At 42.3% G+C, this 27,016-nt stretch overlaps 1 protein-coding gene across 1 annotated transcript; it reads left to right on the top strand.

Moving 5' to 3' along the window:
• Positions 1-9,465: 9,465 nt before the first annotated feature.
• Positions 9,466-25,845, top strand: LOC138839735 (uncharacterized). Its single transcript, XM_070039306.1, has 10 exons — positions 9,466-9,496; positions 13,486-13,669; positions 15,504-15,542; positions 15,751-15,885; positions 16,265-16,358; positions 20,561-20,643; positions 21,973-22,152; positions 24,757-24,822; positions 25,212-25,305; positions 25,675-25,845. Exons 2-10 carry the CDS (start codon positions 13,492-13,494, stop codon positions 25,766-25,768), a joined length of 963 nt encoding a protein of 320 aa, XP_069895407.1. The 5' UTR covers positions 9,466-9,496; positions 13,486-13,491; the 3' UTR covers positions 25,769-25,845.
• The last annotated feature ends 1,171 nt before the right edge of the window (positions 25,846-27,016 follow it).

The following is a 27,016-nucleotide window of genomic DNA, read 5'->3' as shown; positions in this document are numbered from 1 at the left end:
CCGTACACCTTTTCCTCCAAGAGGAACTCAGAGCCATAATCTATCCCTGAATACCTTACTATATGTGTACATTTTACCACACTAACACATCCATGTATGCTGTCCATAGATAGGCAACTAGGCCGGCTAGCAGACAACCCAGTCCATTCTAAAGGCCTAGAATATGGCTCCAGAAATCCAGCACACTCTCCCGGAAAGAGCCCTGTGGCATTAGTATACACTCATGGATTGCTCCTCCCACGACACTAGGTGGGCAATAGGAGGGTCAGGCAAGCAGGCCCAGTGTACCTCAGCTGAAACTTGGGCACAGGTTATTAATGCTAGCATAGCCACAAATAGGATTTCAGGTGTGAAAGCTCTTTCTACTCCTTTAACTATCTCTTGACCCCTGGAGGCTCGGGCCTTTATTTGCCCTCATGTGGGGAATAGGGCCCTCTGGCTATGGGTCTGAGCCATGTGCTCCTTCAAGCTGATTCTCTGGAGTGACTGACATAATCTCAGCATGGCAGACTAGCCAGCCTGGAATCCACCTTGGCACTTCTGCATCCTAAGGAAAAACACAAGTAATACCCTGAATCCCATGGTAAGAGGGGATTGGGACCATTCCAGACTCCTGTCAAAGGATCCTTCCATTGCACCATTGCCATGGGCATGGCAGCTCTCTTCCATCAATGCTGTGCAGCAGTGAAGCCATCCTCTGAGACATTAAAAAAAAAACAAAACTTAAAACAAAAATGGATAAAGATATAATGGTATGTGGTGAAATCTTCTGGGTAACTAATTCTCCCATCTTTATTTTATGAATTTGATTTTTTTTAAGTAGCACGGGCTCACTCCACAATGGCCTGTCCTTGTGGATTATAGGGGATACCCGTGGTAAGAGTAATATTTAGTTGTGAGCACAATGTTTTAAAGGTTTGAGAAATATAAGCAGGATCATTATTAGTCTTAATTCTGGGGCAAATCCATAATGGCAATAGCTGTAAATAAATATGCAGTAACATCTCTATACACCTCTCCTGTGTGACAGGAGGCAAAAAGCAATCCAGAGTAAGTATCCACAGAAACATGAGTATAGGAAAAGCAGCCAAAAGGCGACTGCCCTTGATGAAATTTTTGATGGGCATCAAGTGCACCCTCAACAGGGGGTTGAATAAGCATAACAAGCTGAGTTAACTCACCAGCATTGCCATATGTTAAAGGTCTAGGTAAAAGAGAATGAGCATGTATATGGCAAATACATACAGGAGCTGCGCTGTAAAAGTTGCTGCTGAAGGGTAGAAAAAAGATGCAGCAGTTCTTCATCTGAGGTAAGAATAATGGCATCCCGAATATGTTGTAAAACATAAACAGCATACTGGCTGAGTACAAGTTTAGAGTAAAAGGATAATATCGTAAAGCCAAAGTGGCAGCAAACAGCTCCACCTTTGTGCAGAAGTACTATTATATTGCATTTGTATGGTGGAAGTATGATGTGGGGATTGTAACATGAACCCCACCTTTTTATTTTTAGATCCATCAATAAACACATTAGAGCATTAGCAATAGGCTTAAAATAAAGCAGCAGGCAATAATATAAAGATCATCAGCAAAATGTAGTAATTGTGATGCAGGCAAATGAAAAAGCACCTGCCTAGGAAAATTGGCCATAGCAATTTGTCTTTTTTTTTCTCTTGGTCATGGGGCTTGAACTTTGGGCTTGGGCACTGTCCCAGCGCTCTTCAGCTCAAGGTGAGCACTTGAGCCACAGGGCCACTTCTAGTTTTCTAGTGGTTTATTGGAGATGAGACTCTCGGACTTTCCTGCCCGGGCTGGCTTTGAATCGCGATCCTCAGATCTCAGCCTCCTGAGTAGTTAAGATTACAGGCCTGAGGGGCTGGGAAGGTGGCTCAGTGGTAGAGTGCTTGCCTTGCATGCATGAGGCCCTGGGTTCGATTCCTCAGCACCACATAAGCAAAAAGAAAAAAGCCGGAAGTGGCGCTGTGGTAGAGCACTAGCCTTGAGCTGAAGAGCTGAGGGACAGTGCCCAGGCCGAGTTCAGGCCCCACCACCGGACCCAAAAAAAAAAGATTACAGGCCTGAGCCACTGGCGCCCAGAAAGCAATTTGCCATTTTAAGGAGGTCTGTAACAAGCTATCAAACTTAGTCCTAGTCAAGCACAGGCCCAAGGCATCAGGCTCATGCCCAGTCAATGGAATATAACACCTTTGTCCCTTAGAAATGTGAGGAAATTAAAGCAATTAAAGGGTTAATAACACTCATGGAATGTAAGGCCAAAAATATCCATTTAATAGGAGCATCCTGCCAAAAGACAGCAATAGGGAATTTCCTAGGATTTAAAATATATAAAAACAATGGGTTGGGAATAATCCATGCACACAAGTTGGGCCTCACTAATTGCACATTTTACAATTCTTAAGGCTTCAACTGCTTTAGGTATAAGAACACTTGGGGAAGCTGAGTCGCCCTGCAAAATCTGAAAAAGAGGTTATAACTGCTTGGAAGTGATTCACAATGAGAGACGGATCCAATTAATATTTTCCAATAACTTTTGAAAATCATTGAAAGTTTGCAATTGCTCAGTCCTTATTTTTAATGTTTCAGGAGTGACCTTCCTGTTTGAGATGTGATATCCTAGATATGAAAGAGGATGTTGTCTCAACTTTTTTAGGGGCCACAATCAGGTCGTACAGCCGTAAAGACTATTGTATATCCTGAAAAATAATATTAACCTGTTCTTCATCTGATGCTCCAATCAGAATATCGCCCATGTAATGGATTATATAGGCAGAGAGGCACTTTTTACGTATGGGCTCTATGGCCTTGTTCACATAGAGTTGGCATAGTGTGAGGCTGTTGGCCATTCCCTGGGGCAGCACTGTCCATTTTTATCTGTCACAGAGCTTGGTCATATTAGTGCTGGGAACAGAAAAGGCAAAATTTTCCCCATCCCCTGGGGACAGAAGTATGGTTTAAAAAAAAGCAATCCTTTAAATCCAATACCAATGGGGAAAAAGATAAGAAATAGCTGTTGGTGAGGGCAAGCCAGGTTGCAAGGCACCCATAGGGAACATAGCTTTATTAACCTCTTGCAAGTCCTGGAGAAATCTCCATTTCCTTGATTTCTTTTTAATAACAAAGATAGGGGTATTCCAGGAACTAGTGGTACACTTAATATGGCCTTATAACAATTGCTTATGAATCAGATCCTTGAGAGCTTCAAGTTTTTCCTTAGACAAGGGCCACTGATCTACCTATATGGGTACTGAGGTCTTTCAATGTCTAGGTTTTGTAAGTAAAGCTGCCATTATCAGTGGCCCTGTGGAACACCCAAGCCCTGTCTGTTTGGGTTTACAATAGGCTGGTAAGGCTCTAACCTTCCTTTCCCTTGTGGTTCCAGACCTGACATCTAATCATACCCTTGATGAAGCATTTGTTGAGTAACTAATCATACCCTTGATGAAGCATTTGTTGAGTAACAACTGGGCTGGGACTGTGGATGCAAGCATCTATCTGAGACAACACATCACGGCCCCACAGATTTACTGGAAGATCAGGCAACACAAAAGGTTGAAAGATGCCACCACAGCATGGCAGAACCTTTCTGAGTAACTTTGGACATGCCTATACCCTGCAGCAGGATGAGGCTTTCTTCTTTTGGCCAGGAGGGAGGCCATTGTAGGCCAGGTATAGCAGAAACATCAGCTCCCATGTCAGCTAGGCTTGTAAAAAGCTTCCCTCCTATGTAGCGTTCTAACTCAGGTCACTCTTGCCCATTTTTCTGAAGCCAAAAGGCCTTATCTGTGGAGCCAAAGCCTCTATTCCCCTGGTTATGTTGAAGAGACTTATTAGAAGGAGGAACCAAAAGAAGCAAAATTAATTGAACCAAGAAACTATGGGCAGGGGCAAGTAAGGTTCCTTTTATCAACCCAGCCATAATTTGAATCTCTCTTGTGTAATCATTATCAATGACATCTGAATAAACAATCAGTCCTTTTATAGTCTGGCTGGACCTGCTCAACACCAATCCTATTCTCCCAGTTGGCAAAGGCCCCCCAGACCCCTATAGGAATGGCAACTGGAGGCAGATCTCCCTCCAAATACACCCTCTCTGCTGTTTTCAAATCTAGACCAGCACTCTCATTAGTCCCCATCTTGAGGTTGCTGATTCAGGGCAGGTTAGCAGTGCTGGTGAGGATCTGCTGCAAGGAAGGGGATTTCCCAGGGCTACTATTGTTGTGGGGGCCCACAGCTGGTCCCTCATCCCATTTCCCTGCAGAGGTCTGTCATCCTTGTCCATGTTAGAGTTTGCCCAGTGTCTTCCCTTTTAACACCGTGGACAGACACCTGGGGTGTTGGCTTTTTGTGCTGCATTTTGAGGGCATGTTTTTGCCAAGTGCCCTTCTTGGCCACATCAGAAGCACCCCCTCTTAGCAGGGCCAGTTCCTTTTCCCTTCTGAGGAGTCCAGATCTATTTATGCAGATGGTGAGGTGGGACCCCATGAAGAGCAGCAGCCAGAGTCACTCCCTGCACATAGGAGGGCCCAATCTCAGCACAGAGGCGAATGTAATCCTCCAAGGTCCCTGTTTTCTCCAGGGCCTAATTGCCGCCTGACATGAAGAGTTAGCATTTTCAACAGCTAGTTGTTGGACCAGGATTATGCAGCTTTACTATCAACTACAGTCTGGCTAACAGCCTGAAGAAGGCAGTAAACAAAGTCTTGAAACATCTCATCAGGCCCCTGCCCCTCAGTCTTGGCTCCAGAAGTAAGGAGCTTTTCCAGGCCTTGGTTGCACATTCATTAATCTGCCCATAAGCAACTTCAGGGTAATTGAGCTGTTGCTGAACATCAGTGCATTCACCCGCACCCACCAGCATGTCATAAGTTACGGGATGTTGGTATGGTTATTATATTTTGCCAACTGATCGGACCTTTCTATCCATTCTGCCTTCCATAACAGGTAATCATCACCCCCACCCAGCTCCCATCACCCCATTGAGCCAGGCCTGAGAAATTGTCTTCCAATTCCCTAGGCATAATGCCTGATGAGCCAAATTATCAATCAGGGGTCAAGTAAAGGGAGCAGTTGCCACATATTGAGCAGTAGAAGTCTTAATTTCTTTTAATCTCTTAAAATTTCAAATACCATACTGCCGATTGCCTCCATCTTATAAGACAGGAAAAGTAGGAAGTCCTCAGTATCCTCACCCCCCTCCTTACCTGTCAGTATAGCCTTTTGGACTGCAGACATAGGTGGCAGAGTCTGAATTAAGCACGGGTGGTAATTGCCTTCCCCTTTTATCACAGGGAAGGCAGCTCTCACAGGGCTGGGCAGAGGGGTGGCTGTGGCCTTGGAGGGTCTTTGTCTTCTTTACAGAGAGTGTTGAAAACTTCACATAGACTTTCAGTGTTTTTAACACTCCCACATTCAGACTGACGGTCCTCTTCCTCTACGTCTGATGTACAGAGGAAGATCGCTTTATTTTTTTTCCCTCAGACAAGGATTTTATAGAAACAATTTCAATCTTGTGCTTGGGGTCAAGACTCTCTCAAATCATATTCCACACAGAATATGGTGGATAGCATGTTCTCCTCTGATTTTTCTCTGATTTTTAAATTCTCGAACCCACCTTTTGCCATATAGCGAAATCCACCGTTCCTTCTTCGGGGAACCAGGGGCAGAGATTCTCCACAACCTCAAAAAATTCCTCTAGCCTCTTTGAACTTACCTTGCAACCCTTTTGCCTCACAAGGGCCAAGAGGGCTGTCAGAAGCAGTTACTTTTCTTTGCTCTGTTTCACCTCCATGCTATGACTCCTTTCCTTTTCCGCTACTGCACTTCATGGTCCCCTTACCTTACTACTACTTCTGTGCTCCAGAAGTGATTTCCTCTGGTCCCTGTTTGGGGACAGTCCAGCTGCAGCACCAACAGGGACTCCCAAGGGGCAAGGGGATTGATGAAGGAGACTGAGAGAAGGCTGAAGGCACAACTCTGTTTTTTCCAGCAAAAGCCTCAGCTATATACACTTTCTATATTTGTCAAATGCTTGTATCACATTGTTCCAGGACCCACCATGCAAACAAATGCAGACAGTACAGATCCTTCCTCATTTCATTTCCAATAATCTTTGTCTACCATACTCCCTCAGATAAGTCCCCAGGCCCAGAAGCCGAGAAAAAAAAAAAAACACTTCCTCAAATAAAAGGGCAAGTACTTGCAGCCCAGAGGGTTAGAGTCAATGGCTGGGAGCTTTTGCTCACATGTTGTCGCTCCTGGCACCTTAGGGTCTGCAACAAGTAAGAGTCTTGCTTTTGTTTCCAAAGGTATGCTGAACTTAGATCTCTTATTCGGGCTTCCTCCTTTAGTTGGGATGACAGCAATGCACCCATATGCTAGGCAATTTGGGGGTTAAAGTTTCAGAGTGGCTGAGTGGCCTTCATCCTCAATATTCCCAAACTCAGACTACAGAGTAGGTAGGACTATAGACTCCAATCACAAAGACCAGTTGCTTTTCTTCTTCAACCCATTGTTTTATAGTTGCTAATCTTTTATTTAGGATGTTTGTCTCTATTCAGGAGGAAGTATTGTCAATAATTTTCTGTTCTATTGATATCCTTGTTAAATTTTGGCATAAAATGAGTTTGGAACTGCCAGTTGTGATCCAGGGCAGATTCCAGGGCAATAGATAAAGAATGGCTCATGCAGTAAATAATCCTTTATTTCACCCAGGGAGCAAGAGCAATGAGTCTAACAGAGATACGTCTCACTCATTATAGGTTTAGATTGGCCCATTGCTTTCTTAAGGGAGTTGAGGGCAAATAAACAAAAGGGTACATTCCAACTGGTAGATTGCAAGCAATCAGGAAGCACTGAGGTAAGCAGTTTCAGTAACATATCCAGAATACCAGGAATCACTCAAGTAAGTACATACAAATATTCCTCCTGTCTTTTGACAAGGTTTCATAATCCTGTGTATTTACTTAGACATAGGATAGACAACCAAACAGCCAGGATTTTCCACTCGTAATCATTAACACTCCAAGTATACTAGTCAAATCTCATTTAGCCATTCACAGTCCCCACAGGGTTCTAGGTTTCCCATAATGAACTTGTATTTTACAATAGAATTTGTGTAAGGCCAATGTCTCTCCTGAAGGTGTGGAAGGCTCCTCAGTGATAGCCTTGTAAGAAAGAGAAAATTCCTCCATACTTAGGTAAAACTTTTACCAGATTTAGGAACATTTACATTTTTTTGTCCTATCAAGTATATGTTCTTGAGTTTTATTTTTATACATGTGTTAATTTCATGCCAGTTTTAGATCCCAAGTAAATCATTTACAAAGATATCCTTCCTCCTGTTCTTTCAATCTTTTGTGGATCTACAGTATGTTCCACCCTCTCTCTCCCTTTCTCCCTCCCTCCCTCCCTCTTTTCCTTCTTCCTCTTCCTTTCTTTCTTTTTTCTTTCTTTCTCTCTCTACTTTCTTTCTTCCTCTCTCATTCTCTTTCATCCTTCACCCTCCCTCCCTCCCTCCCTCCTTTCTTCCCTCCCTCCCTCCTTCCTTCCTTCTTTCCTTCCCTCCTTCTATTGTAAGGTAACTCAGTTGCAAGACACAAAGAAGCCACATTTTGAGAGGCTGAATTGGGAGTTCTTATTAGAAAGCCAGCCACTGCAGGTAGACTCTTGTCACAAAGACCTGCAGTCCCTCAAATACACTTAACTGAGCCATGAGAGCAGGACAGGAAAGAAAGAGCAGAATAACAATATAACAAGATCAACTCCAATGGAGAGCTGAAGTGGGACACCATGGTAAGTGGAGGAGAGACAGGTGACATGAGACAGGAGGCGTGGTTTAATGGCACCTGAGCTGGTGTGGGCCTAAATATCAGGGTCAGCATCAGGGGGCAAGGTCATAGGAAATTCCAGTCTCATGATTTCAAAGCACAGGACTGACAGGTCTAGTAACCTATCATCCAAGTCCGTGCATCTGCCTCTAAGGGACTAGTCTCTGAGTTGTATTTATTTAGAAGTATTTTTACATTGCAAAATGATTTCTTCTGGTGGTGTTGATTTTATGGCTTTCTATCTAAAGAATAGAATATTCATGAAAACAAAATTCACATGGTTGGGATTGGGGCCAATTTTTTTCACTGAGGCTTTAACTGCATTTATATTTTGGTCATATGCCATAGGTTACTATTTAAAACCAAAACTCCGGCATTAGCCTCTATATCAATGTATACTAAATGCACACAATAATTGTTTTCATTATGTCCTTTCCATATACGTATATCACTCTGCCTTTGTCTCTTTTCCTCTCACAGGAAAAGAGCCTAATATTTTTCCTTAGTTTTTAAAATTGTAATCATAAAGGTAATGTATGGAGGGGACACATATAAATCAAGTAAAGAGTACATTTGTTTTTGGACAATCTCACCCCTTCCCTTATTCTTTCCCAGTTCTTCCCTCCCTTTTCCACCCACAAGTTGATAGTTCATTTTTAGCATTCCATCTAGTGAGTAAAATACTGCATTTATTCAGCCATTGTCTTTCCATTTCGGTGCCCTGCCTTACCCTCTCAATGACAAATAAACTAGGTGAACAGGAAAAAAAGCAACCAAATAAAAACCTTTTTCCATTTGCTGGAGTTCATTTCGATAAATATTATTTTATATAATCAGATGCACCTATGTGCAGTGTGTCTTTGTGTTCCTCCCTTAAGAATATCCCCCTTTGGTCTCACATGTATTTCCTTTAGTGTTCATGGATTTTTTGCTTCACAAAAGTTGTACATATTTGAGAAAATATTCAGTATTTGCTTTATGGAACTTTTTTAACTTAAGCTGATAATTTCCAGAAACGCTAGTAATTTCTAATAAATCCTGTGATTTTCACTGTGAATAGTTGTTGGGCTTTATCGCATAGGTTTTGCCTCCATTAAAGCCTTTTACTTTACTGCAACAGGTAGGTTGCAATTACTGCCAACTCCAACTGATCCTCTTTCTCTTGCTGAGAGAAAATAAAAAAGCCTCTTGTTCCTTTAAAGGTAGGAGCCAACAGAGGACTAGGGATAGCAACCAAGGCTTTTTGCATACTGGGCAAGAGCCCCACCACATGCTAAGGCTTAAACATCAAGCTGGATGTCACAATAGAAAACGCCTGGCTGGGACGCCAGGCAAAGTGAGTGATCACTCTTGGCTGTTCCACCAGCCTCCTGAACATCTGGCTCTGGGTGTGTAAAATCTTAGCTTACTCAGGTCGGATGAGGCCAGACAGGGCAACTGATTTGTGCCTAGTTTCCATTCTCAGAAATAATATGTCCAGAGTTGAGGGAGAGACCCCATGCACTTCCGCCCTAGACCCCTAGACTGCGCATGTGCAGCCTCGCTCACACTATAGAGGCGGGTCCTAGAAAGCCCCCCTTCCCCGCCCGTGGAAGCAGGCACAAAGCTCTCCCGCCATTTTGGGAGTGTGTGCGGCCTCTCGTCGTCTGGTCAGTATTTTGGCTCAGGAGAGGTGGAGATGGGCAGAGCTTGCTTCCTGGGTGTTGTGGGGGGTCTCAGCTAGCCCTTAGGTCTATCTGTCTGAGCTCCTGTTAGTCAGGGTGGGACTGCGACTTCCTACAGCTGTCATGGCGGCTCATTCCTTCCGGGGGGGGGGGAGGAGGCTTTGGCGTAGGCCCTGCCCATTGTCTCGTGCCCTGGGGCTTGAGGGGTTGTGCTCAGTTCCCTTAGCGTCCTTCAGGATGATGCCCTGGTTTGTGGGATGACACCTTCCATTGTGTCATGTCATGGTGGTGGTGGTGGTTGGAGGGGGGGGGGGCTGAAGTACATAATGTCGCGAACTTTCCCTGCCAGTAGAACTCTTCCTCTTCCGTGTTGGTGGCTCCTCAGGCCCCTAGCTTTGGTCACAAGGTTTCTGGTATCCAGTCCTTCCGGGGCAGTGGGCGTGGCTCCTCCACTATTACGTGTTGATACTGAAGGATGTCTTAGGCATTGACAGCTGCCGTCACTGCCCTGGACATAGTGAATCCATGGCAATGACTCCTTTGTGAGGTTGAGGTAGAGAGAGAGAGATGGTATTTCTGGAGACTCAGCTTCAGAGGAAGGCCCATATGTTTCCTCTATGAGAGCCATGTAAGTCAGGAACTGAAGTTTCGAGGTGGTAAAACTTAGAAGGGCAGGTAGCTTGGTTGGGACCAAGGTCACTAGTCCAGCACTGAGGTGGGGACTTTTCCTAGCCTGAGTGGCCTCAGCCACCGTAGACACTTTTTCCTTGAGCATTCTACAGCATCGCTGGAATGACGCTGGGCCCTTATTTGTGAATCTGGGTTCAGCAACGTGGAGAATTTCTAGTGTCACCCGAACTTGCAAGCATGTGTTGCACTGCCTGCACTTGCATTCTTTGATGTCTCTTTTTTTAAAAAAATTGTTTATATATATATATATATATTATTGCAAAAATACTGTACTGAGGGGTTACAGCTCCTTAAGGTAATGAGTACATTTCCTATAGAGCATTGTTACCTCCTCCTTTGTTTTTCCCCTACCATCCCTTCCCTCCCCATCTCCCCAACTCCTACCCCCTCAAGTTGCAAACTTCATTTTCACCATAGTGTCTTGTACATCTCATTGTTGCAATGGGTCAACCTGTATCCTTATTTCAGCATTTTGTTAGTTCTCTTCCCCTCCCCAAATAAGAAAAATGTATATACAAGGTTCAGGACACCAAAATCAAATACAGTGTTTCTTGACACTGTCAATCCTTTGTTGTTTTCCAGATGTTAATTGATAAAAGATAAAATGGAACTAAGTAACTTAGCTGGACATGTAAGAAGTCTAGAATTGGAACCACATCCAGGACAACTTTCATGTTTGTGTGTTCTTTTAATTTTGCCCATCCTGGGGCTTAAACTTAGGAACTGGAAGCTCAAGGCTTTCAGTCTACCACTTGAGCTATGCCTCCACTTCTATCTTTTGCTGATTGATGGAGACAGAAATCTCACAAATGATCCTACCTGGTCTTGATCCTAGCCTACTAAGAAGCTAGGATTACAGGCATGAATGTTTTCAGGAGGCAGTATGCTCAGTAACTGTCTTTCTACTAACATCCTTGTTAACTGTTGGCTCCTGATATATATTGATCACATTGAATGAGTTGGAAATTAGTCCCTGTCTTGTATTTTACAAAATAATTGGTCTGAAATCCTAGCTACTCAGGAGGCTGAGATCTGTGGATTCCAATTTGAAGCCAGCGCAGACAGAAAGGACTTGAGACTCATCTCTCCAATAAACTACTCATAAAAAGCCAGAAATAGCACTGTAGCACAAGTGGTGTAGCACTAGCCTTGAGCACAGAGAGGCTCAGGGACAGCATCCAGGCCCAGAGTTCAAACCCCAGGACCGGTAAGGACAAAAAAAGTTAGTGTAAGGACAATGTTTCTCCTGAAGGATCTGAGGGCTTCTCAGTGAGTCTTGTGAGAAAACAAGGGGTGCTTTATACTTTCAGTAAAAACGTCAAATTTAAGAAAATTGAGACTTTCTGTTCCACCTTAAGTATGTTTACATACATTTTACTTTTCTACTAATCAGTTGGTTTCATGCCAAGTTTAGATTTCAGAGAAAACTTTTATAAAGATAACTTTTCTTAGCCAGGTGCTGGTGACTCACATCTATAATCCTAGCCATTCAGGAGGCTGAGATCTCAGCAGAAAAGTATTTGTGAGACTGTTATCTAAAATTAACCATTCTAAAGCCTTAAGTGGAGCTGTGGCTCAAGGTAGTAGAAGGATATCCTTGAGCAAAAGAGCTCAGGTATAGAGCCTGGGCTTTGAAACAAGCCCCATGGCTAGAAAAAAATAGAATACCCCCATGGCTTTGGATCTATAGTAAGTTTTCTTTTTATTATTTTTTGTTTTTTTTTCCCTAGGACTTGTTTATAAATTTAACTTCTGAGTGCTGGGCTGGCTTAATTGATCTGCTGATGCTTTACCTCTTGAGGCAGATCTTCAACCTGGATTTCACCTAATTTGGGGGGCAGAGTATATGGATACATCTGATCTGGATGACTTCACACTATAATTCTCCAGATGTCAGGCTGTGGAGTAGCTTAAAGTATAGACATGAATCCCCATCATCTGGATATATTTTGATTCTATTATTATTTACTTGGAAATGTCTTCACTTGTTCTGTCCAGAATTTTTTTTACCATATATTCATATTTATAGAGTAATTTTGTCCTTGGTGATCTATTTTTCCCCTTTACTTCATTAGTTTACCCTTACTGGAAATTAACTGGGATCCTGACACAGGAGGTAAAGCAGCTTCCTAGAATGAGACATGGATTGCTATATGTTGAATATTATGAAGAAAAATACATAAATATATATATATATATATATGTGAAGGTGTGTATATAATATAAACATTTAATTTCCAGTTCTACTTTATTTGGATGTGGGTTTGTTTAGTCTCCATGTCTCTGAATACACATCATAATAGATTTCAGTCTTTTTTCTTTCCTAATATTAGCATAGTAATCATAAAACCCTTCTATCTTCAATATTAAAGGAATCTTGAAAGATTGAGGATGACATATCCTCCGGATATCCAATTGCATTTTCTTTAATTTTTCAGATGTGTTTATCTGTATATGAGAGCTGCTCAGGTTGCCCAGATGACCTGCAGTGCGTCAGCTCTAGCAATAGTCCCGCCTCACACTTTGGAACACTGCCTCTGGCTCTCAGTTGTATTTATAAGAAGTATGTTTAAAAGAATGATTTCTCCTTTTGCTGTGGATAATATAGGGTTTTACATGAGGAACGTGGTCTCCATGAAAAAAAATCCATGTTTGTGATTTTGGCCAACTTTGTGTATTTGGGATTTAATTTCATTTATATTTTGACTATTTGCTATAGACAAAATCTCAGCTTCTTCATTCCTATGTGTATCAATGTATTCTAATAGCATATGATCCTTGGTTTCGTGATGTCATTTCCACATAGGTATATCACTCTGCCTTTGCCTCTTGTCCCCTTCCACAAGATAATATTTCTCCGTTAGTTTTCCTGTCTTTTTGCTTCTCTCGTTTGGCCTATGAGACAAAACACTCAGAAAATTTTTCTGCATTAGTGAGAAAATACCTGTTTGGTAAAACTAGCTTGTTTTACTTAAGACAATGATCCATTTTCCAACAATATTACTTTCTTAATGGCTGAATAAAAGTCACTTGGGTTTATTTCCCACATGTGCAGGACCATCTGTCTGCATTCTCAGGTGTAGAAGTTACTAGTTTTTGAAGTGCACTAGCTTTAAAAAGTACCTTGCTTTACCATATTTTGTGTGTTTCTAGGGCATCTTGCCTGCAGCCACATGGAGGAACTTTTCATTCCCCATCTTGCCCTGGAAGCTTTCAGTCAGGTTTGCAGATTTGTGATAGCTACATTTTGTCACCATTCAAATAAGTTCATTATTGTTTACTAGGAAATTATGGTTGACCAAGAAGAGGAGACTTCTGACAGTTCTCAATGGGACTCGGACTCAGATAACCAAGCTCTGAGCTACTTACCACCACATAAAAAGAGGTACATTGAGGACACATCCCAGAATAACCCAGAAGTGGAGGGAGAATCCCAACATGAGGAATCAAGCCTAGATAAGAAAGAAGGTAAGCAACACTTGAGTGGGTAGGCAAGCACCTGCATGAGAGCAAGGGGGATGACACCCCTCTGAATTGATGAATGAAAGGGTTGGGCAGTTGCTACAAATCAAAAGACCTTCCTGCAGGGGGAATAGTGTCACCATTCACATTGGATGCCAGGGCAGGTCACATAGGCTGGTGGTCAGCTTCCGTTCATATTTCACCTTCCCCTATCATCACCTCTTCTGCCTGGTGTAATAGGTGACCTCTTGCCTCCTGTGTCCTTTCTTTCCACAGTCTCACAAGTGCACACTCTGACCTGATATTGGCATTCATTTCTCAGCAGTATTTGGCCGAGTTGTCCCACTCCGTCCTTTGTGGCAACTTTCTAGGGTTTCCATTCTCCTTGTTTCTTTCCTTATTGGTAAATGTCCATCTTGGTCTTTTCCTGCCTTTCCTTTATCTCCTCCCCTGTATTGTAATTGTAAGAATATCCAGATCACACATTTTCCTTATTTTCTAGCCATTCTGCCAGAGCACCAGCAGTTTGCTCCAGTAATTCTTTTCTGATAAATCTGCTTTCTATTCCAAGCCCTGTTCTAACTGTATTTTCTGACTCTTCCGCCATAATGATGAAACAAGCATGTAATTAAGCTGTTCCACATCAGGCCACAGTGAAACACAACTTCTGTACCTGAAGCACTCAGAATAATACCTGAGTCCCTGCTGGAGTACACAGTCTGGGCATCTCCTGGACCCACCATGCTCTCTAGCTCTCTATACTAAACCAGAGGGTCTCCTCCCTCTCCTTGCCTCTGAGCTTCACTCTTTAGTCTCAGCTTCTTCACACTGTGACTGAGGCCCTGGCCTGAGCTCACCACATCCTCTGAGTCTCCTGCATGTGATCAAGCTGATTCTGTCTCCTTGGACTCTGCTAAGAGGATGCCTACCAGAAGGGCCTGTCATCACCTGAGAAGCTGCACATGTTCATTCTACTGCTCCTAATACAAGCTTCATTTTTCTCTATATAATTTCAGCTCTGAGCCGGCCACTGGTGGCTCACACCTATAATCCTAGCTACTCAGGAGGCTGCGATCTGAGGATTGCTTTTCATAGCCAGCCAGGCAGGAAAGGCCGTGAGACTCTTATCTCCAATACACCATTTAGAAACCTGGCAGTGGTGCTGTGGTCTTTAGTGGTAGAGCACTAGCCTTGAGCTGAAGAGCTGAGGAACAGCACCCAGGTCCAGAGTTCAAGCCCCATGACTGACAAAATAAAATAAAATAAATAATAATAATTTCAGTTATGAGTATGAAGTTTTCTATCAGGCACTTCCTGTATGTCCTGTCCCCCCCTCCTGGGCCAATAATAATATATGGTGTATAAGGGCAGGTACGGTGTCTGCTGACCCCCCAGCCTCTGCTACCTGTCTAGAGAACAGCATACATATCAATGAAGTGTCACACTTGCAGGGAATAGCTCCTTGGGAGGGAAGCATGAGCAGAATATCCATACTATGGCATTTGGGGTGTTGAGGTACGCGTATCAAGCACCTGTGCATCACGGGAGATTTAGGATTTTCTGCATGCAAAATGTGTTAAGTCTTAGTGAATTACAGATCCCAGGCATCTGTGAAGGGTTGATTGTTGAACTGTCCACCTAGGTTTCTGAATAGGTTCATGAGCCAGAGAGTCTAAAGGGATGTATTTTAATCTGCATGCTGAAGCCAACTTTCAAGCTCACATCTTTTCTCTTGCAAACAGTTGACTTCTAAAAATCAATTAGTTTATCCCCTGAGGAGCAATCAGATTGTCTTGAAACCCTGTAACCTCATGGTGCTGCCTCTCTATTTGGTTTGCAGGTGCTTCCAACCAAGACACCCAGGAACCCATGGAGATCAGTGAGTGCTCACCTAAACAGTCCTTGAGAAAAAGTGTTCCCTCATAGCTTATGCAGGTGGCAGGAGGCAGGTGGCAGGAGCAATGCTTCCCCTAGTCTACTGGATTGTGTGTATGGACACTCCTCTGCTAGCAGTGGCCATGGAATGCTTCTCAAACCTGGTGGTAACACAGTTAGGGGAGGGGATGTGAGCAGCGACCTCTTTATAGGTAACCCCAATGTTGAAGCAATGACTGCACCAGCTGTGGTCGCTGATACCTCGGCAGCAGGACCGCGAAGGCGGCGGATAATCACCCCTATAGCAATTCCTGACAAACGGCACCTAATTCAGCAGTTGGTACAATGTAAGTAGATGGAAAATCTCTAATAATACAAACTTACGGTAGTAGCTTGCAACTGTCTCAGGAGTGGGACATTTTCCCAGAATCTCATTTGGTACATAATTTAAAGTGGTTTATTTTGACTAATATGTCCTAGTACACCCCCTTTTTACTTTCCCTTCTAATGTTAATCAGTTTCTAACAATTCTGTGGTTATGTATGAGCCAGTCTCCAAATGAATGTGTTTGAAACCAAATACATACACGTGCACACAGGCAGGAAGAAGTTTGCATGCACACACATGTGTAAGTATGCTCATGCATTCACAGAGACAGGTATCACCCAACCTGATTTCTGTTCTAGTTTTGGTTTTGGGAAGTACGAGGGATTTTTGTTTCTTCAGATTATGAAGAGGTCATCCAGTTGCTTGAAGATGTGAGAAGAATTCTGAGAGTGGAGAAACTATTTGTTAAATATATCATCGAGAGAATGAGGAGGTGGGTGGCAATAAGGACTGTCCATCTTCTTTTCACCATAGGATCAAAGCAGGTTCTGGAGTTACTAGTAGAGAAGAAGACCTGATGTGAGTTTCTCAGTTCCTGGTCTCACTCATGTTTGAGGCTGAACCCACTGATGTCTGTGTTGGTATCTTCTTATCCTGAGTGATCTTTCCAGGCCCACTGAGCTCTGCAGCCTGAGACAGTGTGGGCCAAGTATGGAACTGATCCTCAGTTGCCAGCCTCTGTCCTTGCCTGTGTAAATTTTAGTGTGCGGACAACCTTCCTACATCCACTCAGATGGTGGTCTCCATTCCCTGTCTCTCATAGTTCCTTCATGTCACAGTGTCTTTGGTTGTCATTGATTTAATTACTGGTCTGTATTTTCAGGTTGGAAAATCAGAATGAATGAGTTCTGTGAGAAGATCCTGAAAACATCATCATCCTTCTCTGAGTTGCCAGAAGGAGTTGACTGTCTTCAAGAATGTACCAAGCTGATGATAAACACTCTTAGCCTGTGGTTGTTAAATGAATTCCCCTCCATAGGCTAATAAAGGCATTGCACATTAAAAATCTGGCCTTATGTGTTTGGCTTGAAAGAACAGCTTGCTGATTTGTTCTTTTGTTTTCTCTCTTGTGTTGGGGTTGTTATTATTTCCTTTGACTATCCTCTTAGCCTCTTGATTTCTGTAGCAGCTGTCAAAGTTATGGTTGATATTTATAACAGTTGTTGAGGATTGCTTCTTTTGTTTAGACTCTGTGTGTGTGTGTGTGTGCGTGTTTATGTGTATGTCCGTGTGCACACCGGTCTCTGAATTCGAGGCATCGTCACTGTTCCTGAGCTTTTATGTTCAACACTAGTGCACTCCCACTTGACCCACAGCTCCACTCATCTTTTTGGTGTTTAATTGGAGATAAGAGTTTCAGAGACTTTCCTGCCTTCAGTGGCTTTACACCACAGGATCAAAGCAGGTTCTGGAGTTCCGAGTAGAGAAGGTGGCCTGATGTGCCTTTCTCAGTTCCTGGTCTCACTGATGTTTGAGGCTGAACCAACTGATGTTTGTGTTTGTGTCTTCTTATCCTAATTCAGCTTTCCAGGCCCACTGATCTCTGCAGTCTGAGATAGTGTGAGCCCAAGCATGGAACTGATCCTCAATTGACAGCTTCTGATTTTGTTTGTCAATATATCTACCCAGAAAGTGGTCTCCATTCCCTGTCTCTCACAATATTTCCATGTCTCAGTGTCTTTGCTTGTAAATTATTTAATGACTGGTTTGTATTTTCAGGGTGGAAAGTGAGATTTAATTTAGCTCCTTGAGAAGACACTGAAAAAATCCCCACATCAACATTCATCTTACGGGAAATTATTAACTCTAAACATATAATCTTGTTCTGACACTGATCAATAAGAAGACAGAACTAATTTTCTGTGTTCGAGAAAGTACCATGCTAGTGATAATTAGCCTGTGATAGTTAAATGAATTCCCTTTGACAGGCTAATAAAGGATCTGAATGTTACACATTTCTATGATTAAAAGTTGCTTTGGTCTTATGTGTTTGGTTTGAAATTACAGCTTGTTGATGTGCTCTTTTGTTTTCTTGCCTCTGGTGGGGGTGTTATTAACTAATCTGCAATTCTGTTGCCCTTCTCTGTCTGCAGTAGTAATCACAGTCATGAGAGTAATTATAACAGTCCTTTCTAAAGTAGCTTATTTGTTTTGTCTTTTGCTAGTCTTTCTTTTGCTTTTTTGGGTCCGGTTGTTGGGCCCGAACTCGGCCTGGGCACTGTCCCTCAGCTCTTCAGCTCAAGGCTAGCGCTCTACCGCTTGAACCACAGCGCCACTTCAGGATTTTTTCTTTTTGCTTATGTGGTCCTGAGGAATTGAACCCAGGGCCTCATGCATGCAAGGCAAGCACTCTACCACTGAGCCACCTTCCCAGCTACTGCTAGTCTTTCATGAGGCAGGTTCTAATATATTCCATCTAGTTTTAGATAACCACAGTTTACTTCCCTACCCATTTTGTATTCCCATTGTACTGAGCCTTCAGCTATTCATGGTGTGATGTGTTTGTTCATACCTTCTTTACTGAAAAGTCTGTGTTATTGCCTCACTGGAATTTTTCCTTCATTCTTTCCCAAAAGCCAGGAATTCAAAAAAATGGTCTAACCAACAGGCACATGCTTTATTAGCCTATGTACCTAATCTCAATTTACTTTCATCCATGGTTCATTAATGCATAATCTATTGTAAATCATTTGGTCCTTATTGTCTACTAGTCACTCAAAGTGCTCAGATTACTTTTTCAACTAAATATTGGTGCAGCATTTATCTTGCTCCTTCTAGGGAGGCTGGTTTGGCATGGAAACTACTATAGCTCTCAGGATGACCCTGTACTCACCATCTTTCTTCTTCAGTGCCTGAATTTTATATTAACAGTTTAGCTGAAAATGCCTGGATACAAAGGTGTAGTTTAGGTTTTAGGGAGTTATTTTCTTTTGCCATTACCATGGGTTGCATTTATGGTCTTGTGTTGGATAGAAATTTGCTATGCCACCTGAGCCATTTTTACAGACAATTTTTGCATTTGTTATTTTCCACAAAGTTTCTTATTGGAAATATGAAGATAATATAATCAATGTTTCCTTGTATACCAGAAAGCTCCCCTCAAAGTTTCCACATTTTGTCAATATCTTAGTATTAACTTGATACATACTGCTTGCTCAAATTGCTTGAAATTGGAATTCCTTATTCTGATTCAGAAGATATTGAAATTGCCTTCGGGGTTTTTTTTTGGCTAATGTTAGGTTTTCCTGTAGTTGAAAGCAGTTCCTCTGGATTGGCTAAAATGATGTAATCACCTTTCCCCCTTGTGCTATAGAAAGTTATCACATTTGTAGTTTAAAACAGCGCAATGGGAGAATTGTGTGAATCTTGGAATTTGTGGGCAGCCAGTGCAATAGAAACAATCCCAGGCTTTTATGTTAAAAAATAAATGCAGAAAACTGTTCACAAATAGACACAATGGTAGGAACAGCTTCAAGAGTGTTTACTCTATAAATATAAAGGTCATACCAGAAAACCTGCAAGCCTCGAGGTCTTCAAAAGTTGCCCAATTGGGGCTGGGAAGGTGGCTCAGTGGTAGAGCGCTTGCCTTGCATGCATGAGGCCCTGGGTTCGATTCCCCAGCACCACATAAGCAAAAATAAAAATATAAAATAAAATAAAAGTTTAAAAAAAAAGTTGCCCGATTGTCTCCCTTGTGATTTGTTCAGAAACCAGCAACTTTATCCAACAGCAGCTTAACCATCTTATCAGCCACTATAGGGGGTACTGTGGTTGGAGCTTACCTCAAAAATCTGTTCCCATGCCATCAGCACTATCTGTCATGTAGTACAGTTACCTTTACATTGCCTTGTCCAGAGTAAAACAGTCATGGAACAGCTGGCCACAAATAGCTCTATCTCTGCTAGCTTCTGTCAGGCAGGAAATTCCCACTGCAGGCTTGAATAGAAGTGATGAGCTTAAAGGCACAAAATTTGTATGATTTTACAGAGAGTGTGGCAGTTATTTCTCCTTATGGGTTTGGATCGGAGGCTTTCGTGAAAAGCACTGAAGGATTTTCCTGTGAATAATGGTTGCTGGATTTTATCATGTTTTGGGCATTCATTAAGACTATCAGTGCACCTTTTGTGTGATAGAGCGTGGATGCTAAATGTCCTATGAGCTCCAAATTTCTGGCTGAGGGAAAAGAAGATGCGCTCTGAATCTTTAAAGTTCCCTCCTTCTTCCCCCACCCTGACCCCCATAAGGACTATGGATGCTAGGGATGAGTTAGTGGATTAATCTGCAAGAGTCCTATCCCTTGGACGCAAACCAGCCTTAGACTTGAATGTAGTTATCACAACATAAAATGCCTAGGTGGGGCGCCAAGCATAGTGAGTGGCATAAGCGAAGGTTCTTCAGTCTCAGCTGGTACAGCAGACATCGTGGTCACCAACCTACTTCATCTCTGATTCTACAATGGTACATATCACCACAAGCATCTTTAGGTCATCTGGGGCCAGTCAGATGCTACCAGTGGCCAGGGCCGTGGTCCCACAACTGACCATATCATAACTATCAAAGAGCTCAGAGAAACACCCGCCATGCACTTCGGTCCTAGACCCTAAAATGCGCATGTGCAACCTCGTTTCTACTCAGGAGGCGGGCCCTAGAAAGTCCCGCAGGAAGTGAGGTTGCAGCTACCCCGCCATTTTGGAGGTGCTTGCGGACACAACCTTCAGGTCGGAATTTCAGTAATGGGGAGTGAAGGGGAGCAAATACTGCTTCCTGGGTGTCTGACCTAGTTGTAAGGTGTCTGTCTCAGGTGTTGACAGCATGGGAAGTCCTTATGCGTTTCAAGTTTTGTGAGGGCTCAGAGTCTTGACAATACCCGGATGTTCACTCGGCAAGGGGGCATGGCAGTAGCGGCGCCAGAGGCGGAGGCTTTCGTGTAGGCCCTGTTCATTGTTTGTGTTGTGGAGATTGAGGGGCTATATGTAGTCTGGCAGTGGGGAAGGCTGTGCTTGGTTCTTTTAGGGTTTTCAGGAATAACACTGTGGTAACTGAGAGGGCACATTTGTTGGATCTCAGTGTATCATTGTGTGTGTGTGGGGGGGGAAATGAATATGTCAGTGTGGTATTTGAAACTGGTCATTGGGGTTCATCTGCACTTGCTGTTCCCCTTACCCCATAAGGATCACACATAAAAACAGACAATTAGGCCTGGCACTGGTGGCCCATGTTTGTAATCCTAGCTACCCAGGAGGCTGAGATCTGAGGACTGTGGTTCAAACCCAGCATAGGCAAGAATGTCTGACACGCTTATCTCCAGTAAACGACCAGAAAACTGGAAGTGGCGCTGTAGCTCAAGTGGTAGAGTGCTCGCCTTGAGCTGAAGAGCTGAAGGACAGTGCCCAGGCCCAGAGTTCAAGCCTCACGACCAGCCAAAAAAAAAAAAAAGTTTTACATTATAATTGTTTGCCATGTTTCTATTTAAGACCATAACTCATAATTGTTTTTAAGACCCTGACTCATAATTGTTTCAATTCCATCAAATACATTAATTACACAGGATAATGGACTTCATTATGTTATTTCCACATAGGCCTTGCCCCCTTTTCCCCTTCCACCACCCTAGTATTTCCCCTTTTGCTTTCATATACTTTTTGCTTCCTACAATGTCTACATATGTGAGAAAATATTCAGTATTTGTTTTATGAAAGTGGATCATTTCACTAAATCTGGGTGATCTCCAGTTCCACCAGTTTTCCTGCCAGCAACATAACGTTCTTTATGGCTGAATGAGACTTCTTTGTGTATACTTGCCACATTTTCTGTATGATCTATATGTATTTTTTACATTAGAATTATGAACTTTCAAAGGAGTTACCTTACCATGCTCTACTGCTTTTTGAGTGTTCGTATGGATTTCAGAGTGCTCAACAGAATGCAGCCACAATGGAGGAAATCTGTCATTAACCATCTTTTGCTGGAAGATTTCAGTCCTATTTGAAGTTCTTTTACTGATTCAATTTTGTCATGAGTGGAATATGCCCATTGTTATTTTTCAGGAATGATGGCTGATGAAGCAAGTCCGAATTCAAGAAAGCTTAATTATGAAGTGAATCCAGTTAAAGAAGTCATGGATCCTCCAACACCAACTAAGAGTGTAGTCCTGGAGACTCAGCCATCCAAGAAATCAGAAGAAGAAGAATCCCATCATGAGAGCTTAACCCAGGCAAAGAGAAAAGGTAATCATGTCTTTGGTTGGGTGGGCAGATACCTGCATTTATGCAAGACACAGAGATGCTCTGAATTGAGTTTATTGGAAATTGCTGCAAGCATAAACAGGGTCAGGGACAACTTTATCATAAGATGACAGTGTATTTCTCTTTGATCCTTAGTTACCTTCTGAACATTCTTCACCTTCCCTCATGACCACCTCTTCTGGCTGGTGTTAGAAAGGGGACCTTGCCTCTTTGTTCCCATGGCAGATAGTACGAACAAGTCCCACAGTGTATGCTGACAGTTCTATTCATTTATCAACAGTATTTAGCTCAGTTTTCATTCCCTTTTTTGTGATAACTCTTCTAGGATTTCATTTTCTTTGTTTCTTTTCCTTTCTCTTTGCCAGTTTTTTATTATTAAATATTTTTAATTATTATAAGGTAGTATACAGAAGGATTACTGTTTCCTAAGTCAAGTAATGAGTACATGTCCTTTTGGACAATGTCACCCCTTCTTTCGCTCTCTCCCAGGTTATTCTATCCCATTCCTACCTACAAGTTGTAAAGTTCATTTTCAACATAGTGTCTACTGAATAGCACTCACTGCTGCATTTGTTCACACTTTGTCCTTCCATTTCTGTGCCCTTTATTCTAAGTGTAATAATTTCTAAATCATACCTTTTCCTCTATTTTTAGCTTACTCAGGAACTACTTACAGCCTGTCAGGTCCAACAGTGATTTTCTGATCAGTCTGCTTTCATTTCCTGCCTTTGTAACATATATATTCCCTCTCCTTGCCACCAGAATAATTCGGTCAGGCCACTTCAGGTGGTGCTGATACTCATCCTTCATCCTCTGAAGCACCCAGAACATCACCTGAATACTCTTTGTGCCCACAGGCTGAACACTTCCAAGACACATCCAACTTCCCACACTAAATCCTGGTACCCTCATTCTCCCTCTGACCTTCAATCTCTTATCCCTGCCTCTTAATTCCTTCCTCTTATGTCTGCTACCTTCCTCCCTTACCACATCCTGTCACTCTATCTCTGCATCTGCTCAAGTCATTTTTTGTCTCCTCCTTGGTCTCTGCTTAGAAAAAATTTCCCTTAAGGACACACCATCATCTGGCAGTTGTAGACATTCATTCTGTTGCTTTCTTTCACATCCCTGTTTTTCTCTTCATCAACAAGACTTTGATTGTGAGTGTGCTGCTGTCCACTGTATACTAACTATTCGATCTGCCCCATATGACGTTTTAAGATACATAATGACAGGGGTAGTTCTTGTCTGTCTTGTTCACTCCTCCCATGTTTGTGACCTAGTACCTGAAACAACAGGATGTGTAAATAATGTGCTGTCTTTCAGGAAAAAGTGCCACACTTTGACACAGAGGAGAAGCATGAGCAGAATAATATACCACATGGAATTTTAGGTGATGGGGAACAAATATCAGGCACGTGGGCATTCTGTGAGATTTGAGCTTTTCTACACGCAAATTTTGTCCAGGTGACAATCATGGATGCCAGCGATCTATGAAGAGTGTTTTTTATTTATTATGTCCACCCACATCTCTATGTATTCATAGACTCAGAAGGCATCAGGAAGATTTATTTTATTTTCTTTTGTTTCAGTCCTGGGGCTTGAATTCAGGGCCTGACCATTGTCCCTGAGCTTTTTTGCTCAAGCTAGCCCTCTTCTACTTTAGCCACAGCCTCCACTTCTAGATTTTTGGTGTTTAATTAGAGATAAAGAGTCTCATGGACTTTCTTGCCTGGACTGGCTTTGAACTGTAATCCTCAGATGTCAGCCTCCTGCATAGTTAGGATTATAGGTGTATGCCACTGGTGCCTGGCTCAGGAAGATTTATAAAATTCTGGGTACTGAGGAAAACTTTCAACCTGAGCTTCTTCTCTCATAAACCCTCATTTCTTTTCTTTTTTTTTTTTTTGTCAGTAGTGCAGCTTGAACTCTGGGCTTGGGTGTTGTCCCTAAACTCTTCAGCTCAAGTCGAGCACTCTACCGCTTGAGCCATAGCCCCACTTGTGGTTTTCTAGTGGTTTATTGGAGATAAGACTCTCATGGACTTTCCTGCCCTGGCTGGCTTTGAACCATGATCCTCAGATCTCAGACTCCTGAGTAGCTATGATTACAGGAGTGAGCCACCGGTGCCTGGCAAACCCTCATTTCTTAAATAAATTAGTTTATTCCATAAGGAGCACCCAGATGTGGGTGTGATGCCATTAAAAACTTGTACATCATCCTCTTAATTTGGTTTGCAAGTGCTGCTGTTAGCCAAGACTCCCATGAATAGCCCATGGAGAAAAATAAGGGCCCACATGGAAAATCCTGTGTAAAAATATTCCATCAGTACTTATGCAGGTGGCAAGAGGCAATATTCCCCCCATCAACTACATTCTTTCTGAAGACACCCATAGTACCAATAGAGCAGGGCTGCTTCTCAAACCTAGTGGTAACATCAGGGGGTAACCTTGTGCTTCTCTACCTATTACTACACCTGTAGTGAGGTTGCTGCTCATGTCTGTTCTGACAGCAACCTCTCCATGGGTGTCCTCATAGTTAAAGAAATGCTTATATTGACTGCTATGCCTGATTCTTTGCCTACAGCACCTATGGACATCAATTCTGATATAAGATACCAGCTCAAAACTGAAATTCATATATTGAAAAAAAGTAAGTAGAAGAATAGCTAATGATAGAAACTGGGGTGGTGGTCATTTCATTATATAGAATATTTTTACAACTGCTTCAGAAGAGGAAGCCTTTCCCAGATTTGCATTTTTTACATAATTAACAACGATTCTTCTTTACTGAGTCTCAAGTCGGCCAGTAGGCCATTTTGTTTTCTTTCCATTCTAATCTAACTTGATTATTGTTTATAACATTTTTGTAATCATGTATGGGCTAGTATCTCAATATAAATATTTAAAGCAGACATAAAAATACACACACATACACACTACTCCATAATATATACTTACAGAGACAGGCCCTCATCAAGATTGATGTATATTTCTTCTTCATTTTTGAGAATTGCTGTGCAATGGTTTTTATCTCTTCAGGGTATGAGAGGATCTTCCAGTTGCTTGATGAAGTGGAAGGATCTCCCGAAGTCAAAGAAGAATTTGTTGATTATGCCATCAAGGAAGCAATAATGTGGGTGATGAAAGAAATTTTACATCTTTTAGCAATTGGACCTATGCATGGCCAGGGGGTATAGAACAGCTTTTGCTCTGAGCTTCTCAATCAATTCCTGGCCCTTACTTATGATTAAGGTCGACTCAAGTGATGTTTATATTGGTGTCTTCTGAGCTTAACTCAGATTTTCAAGTACACTCAACCCTCTGACCTCACTGGAGTCTGAGCTAAGCCAGGTATTCATCCTCAGTTGACAGTCTTTGTCCTTGCATGTGTGAGTCCACTCATTACTTTCATATAGATGGCAATCCTCCTGCTTAGTGTCCCATATCAAAGTCATTGTTGTTTGGGTGGGTTTTTATTGATGACGCTTCTCTTTATTTTCAGATTCAAATGCCGACCTTTAATTAAGAACCTTGAGAACATACTGGATAATATCAACGTCTGTCTCAAAAAAGATAAAGCAAAACAACATATGTAATTCTGTTATGGCATTGATCAGTAAGAAGTCAGAACTAGGTTTTTTTTGTATTTGAGAAGGCAGAAGGCTAATGTTAAAGCCACTTACCACATGTTAGTTAAGAATATTACAGTTCATGGGCTAAGTGAAAAGAGTAGCCCTTTTGAATGTTATTAAAGTTACATTTACCTTATGGGTTTGGTTTGCAATGGCACTGTGTTGAAGTGTTCATTGGTTTATTGCTCAGGTGAATTTGCGGTATTATTACCTTGTAAGGGAATCTTACCACTCTCTCAGTTTCTTCAGCAGGTAGCAAAGTCATAGGTGGTATTTATAACTGAATTTTTAATATGATTGCTCAATTCTTTTAATCTTTTTTGAAAAAAAAAGACCCATGTATCCCAAGTGATCTTGAACTCACTGTATAACTCTAGCTAGTCTGAAACTCCTGAGACTTAAGTGCTGGAATTTCCTCAGTGCTGGAACTCCTCATACCTTTTTCTGACATTTATATGTTGGACTTAAAGGTGTGGGTCTCCTCATAGGCCCAGGATAGCCCTCAGTAGGTCTTGGGCCTGACATGGCACCCTGGGACTATTCATACTGTCTCCATTGGAAGGTCTGGGCCATTAAATCTCCTTTGAGTTACCTAGCTAGAATTTGGTATTCACTCTATTACAAAACTCAGAAGTTCAGAGAAAGTCTGTAAACACTCCAAACATGTTGTTACTTGGCCCTTGTACAGAATTCAAGCTTCCTTTGGGCCAGGAGTCAATTCAGACTCTATTGCAAACCATTCTGCTCATGATTGTAAGTATCCCAAAATGCCCTGGTGAGGGTTTTAATTGAAATGTTGATGGAGTGATTCTCTTTTTTGACAATTGGTATCGCTTGGGAGCCCAGGCTGGACTGCCTTCTATCTCACCCTTTAAATTCTAAATTCCATGCATACCAAAGCATATTTTGTTCCAGCTGGATAGTGTTTTGTGTTTTGTTTTGTTATTTTTTGTTTTGTTTTGGAAGTTTTTCTGGCTATATGAAGCATTGAACTGAGGGCCTCATGCTTTCTAGGCAGCGCCCACCACCGGAACCATCTCTGCAGCCCATTTTGGAATTGGTTATTTTCCCAGTCAGATTTCCCTTAAGGCCTGGCTTGCCTGGACTGCGATCCTCCTACTATGCTTCCATGTGTCACTGGGTATGACATGCACAAGCCACTTTTACCCAGCCATTGTTCCTTCCATCCTGGCTAAGAAAACAGCATGCCAC

The sequence above is a fragment of the Dipodomys merriami genome, unplaced genomic scaffold (genome assembly GCF_024711535.1).
Source record: "Dipodomys merriami isolate MVZ:Mamm:240054 unplaced genomic scaffold, mDipMer1.0.p SCAF_3, whole genome shotgun sequence".
In the NCBI taxonomy this organism is placed as follows: domain Eukaryota; kingdom Metazoa; phylum Chordata; class Mammalia; order Rodentia; family Heteromyidae; genus Dipodomys; species Dipodomys merriami.
Note: the sequence above shows the minus strand (reverse complement) of the source record. Positions and strands in the feature narration are given on the sequence as shown.

Excerpts from the sequence above, each read along its gene's own strand:
- LOC138839735 (XM_070039306.1), top strand. The coding sequence starts at position 13,492 with ATGGTTGACCAAGAAGAGGAGACTTCTGACAGTTCTCAATGGGACTCG. Across the intron at positions 15,543-15,750 it reads CCAGGAACCCATGGAGATCA|GTAACCCCAATGTTGAAGCA; the intron begins GTGAGTGCTCAC and ends ACCTCTTTATAG. Across the intron at positions 15,886-16,264 it reads AATTCAGCAGTTGGTACAAT|ATTATGAAGAGGTCATCCAG; the intron begins GTAAGTAGATGG and ends TTGTTTCTTCAG.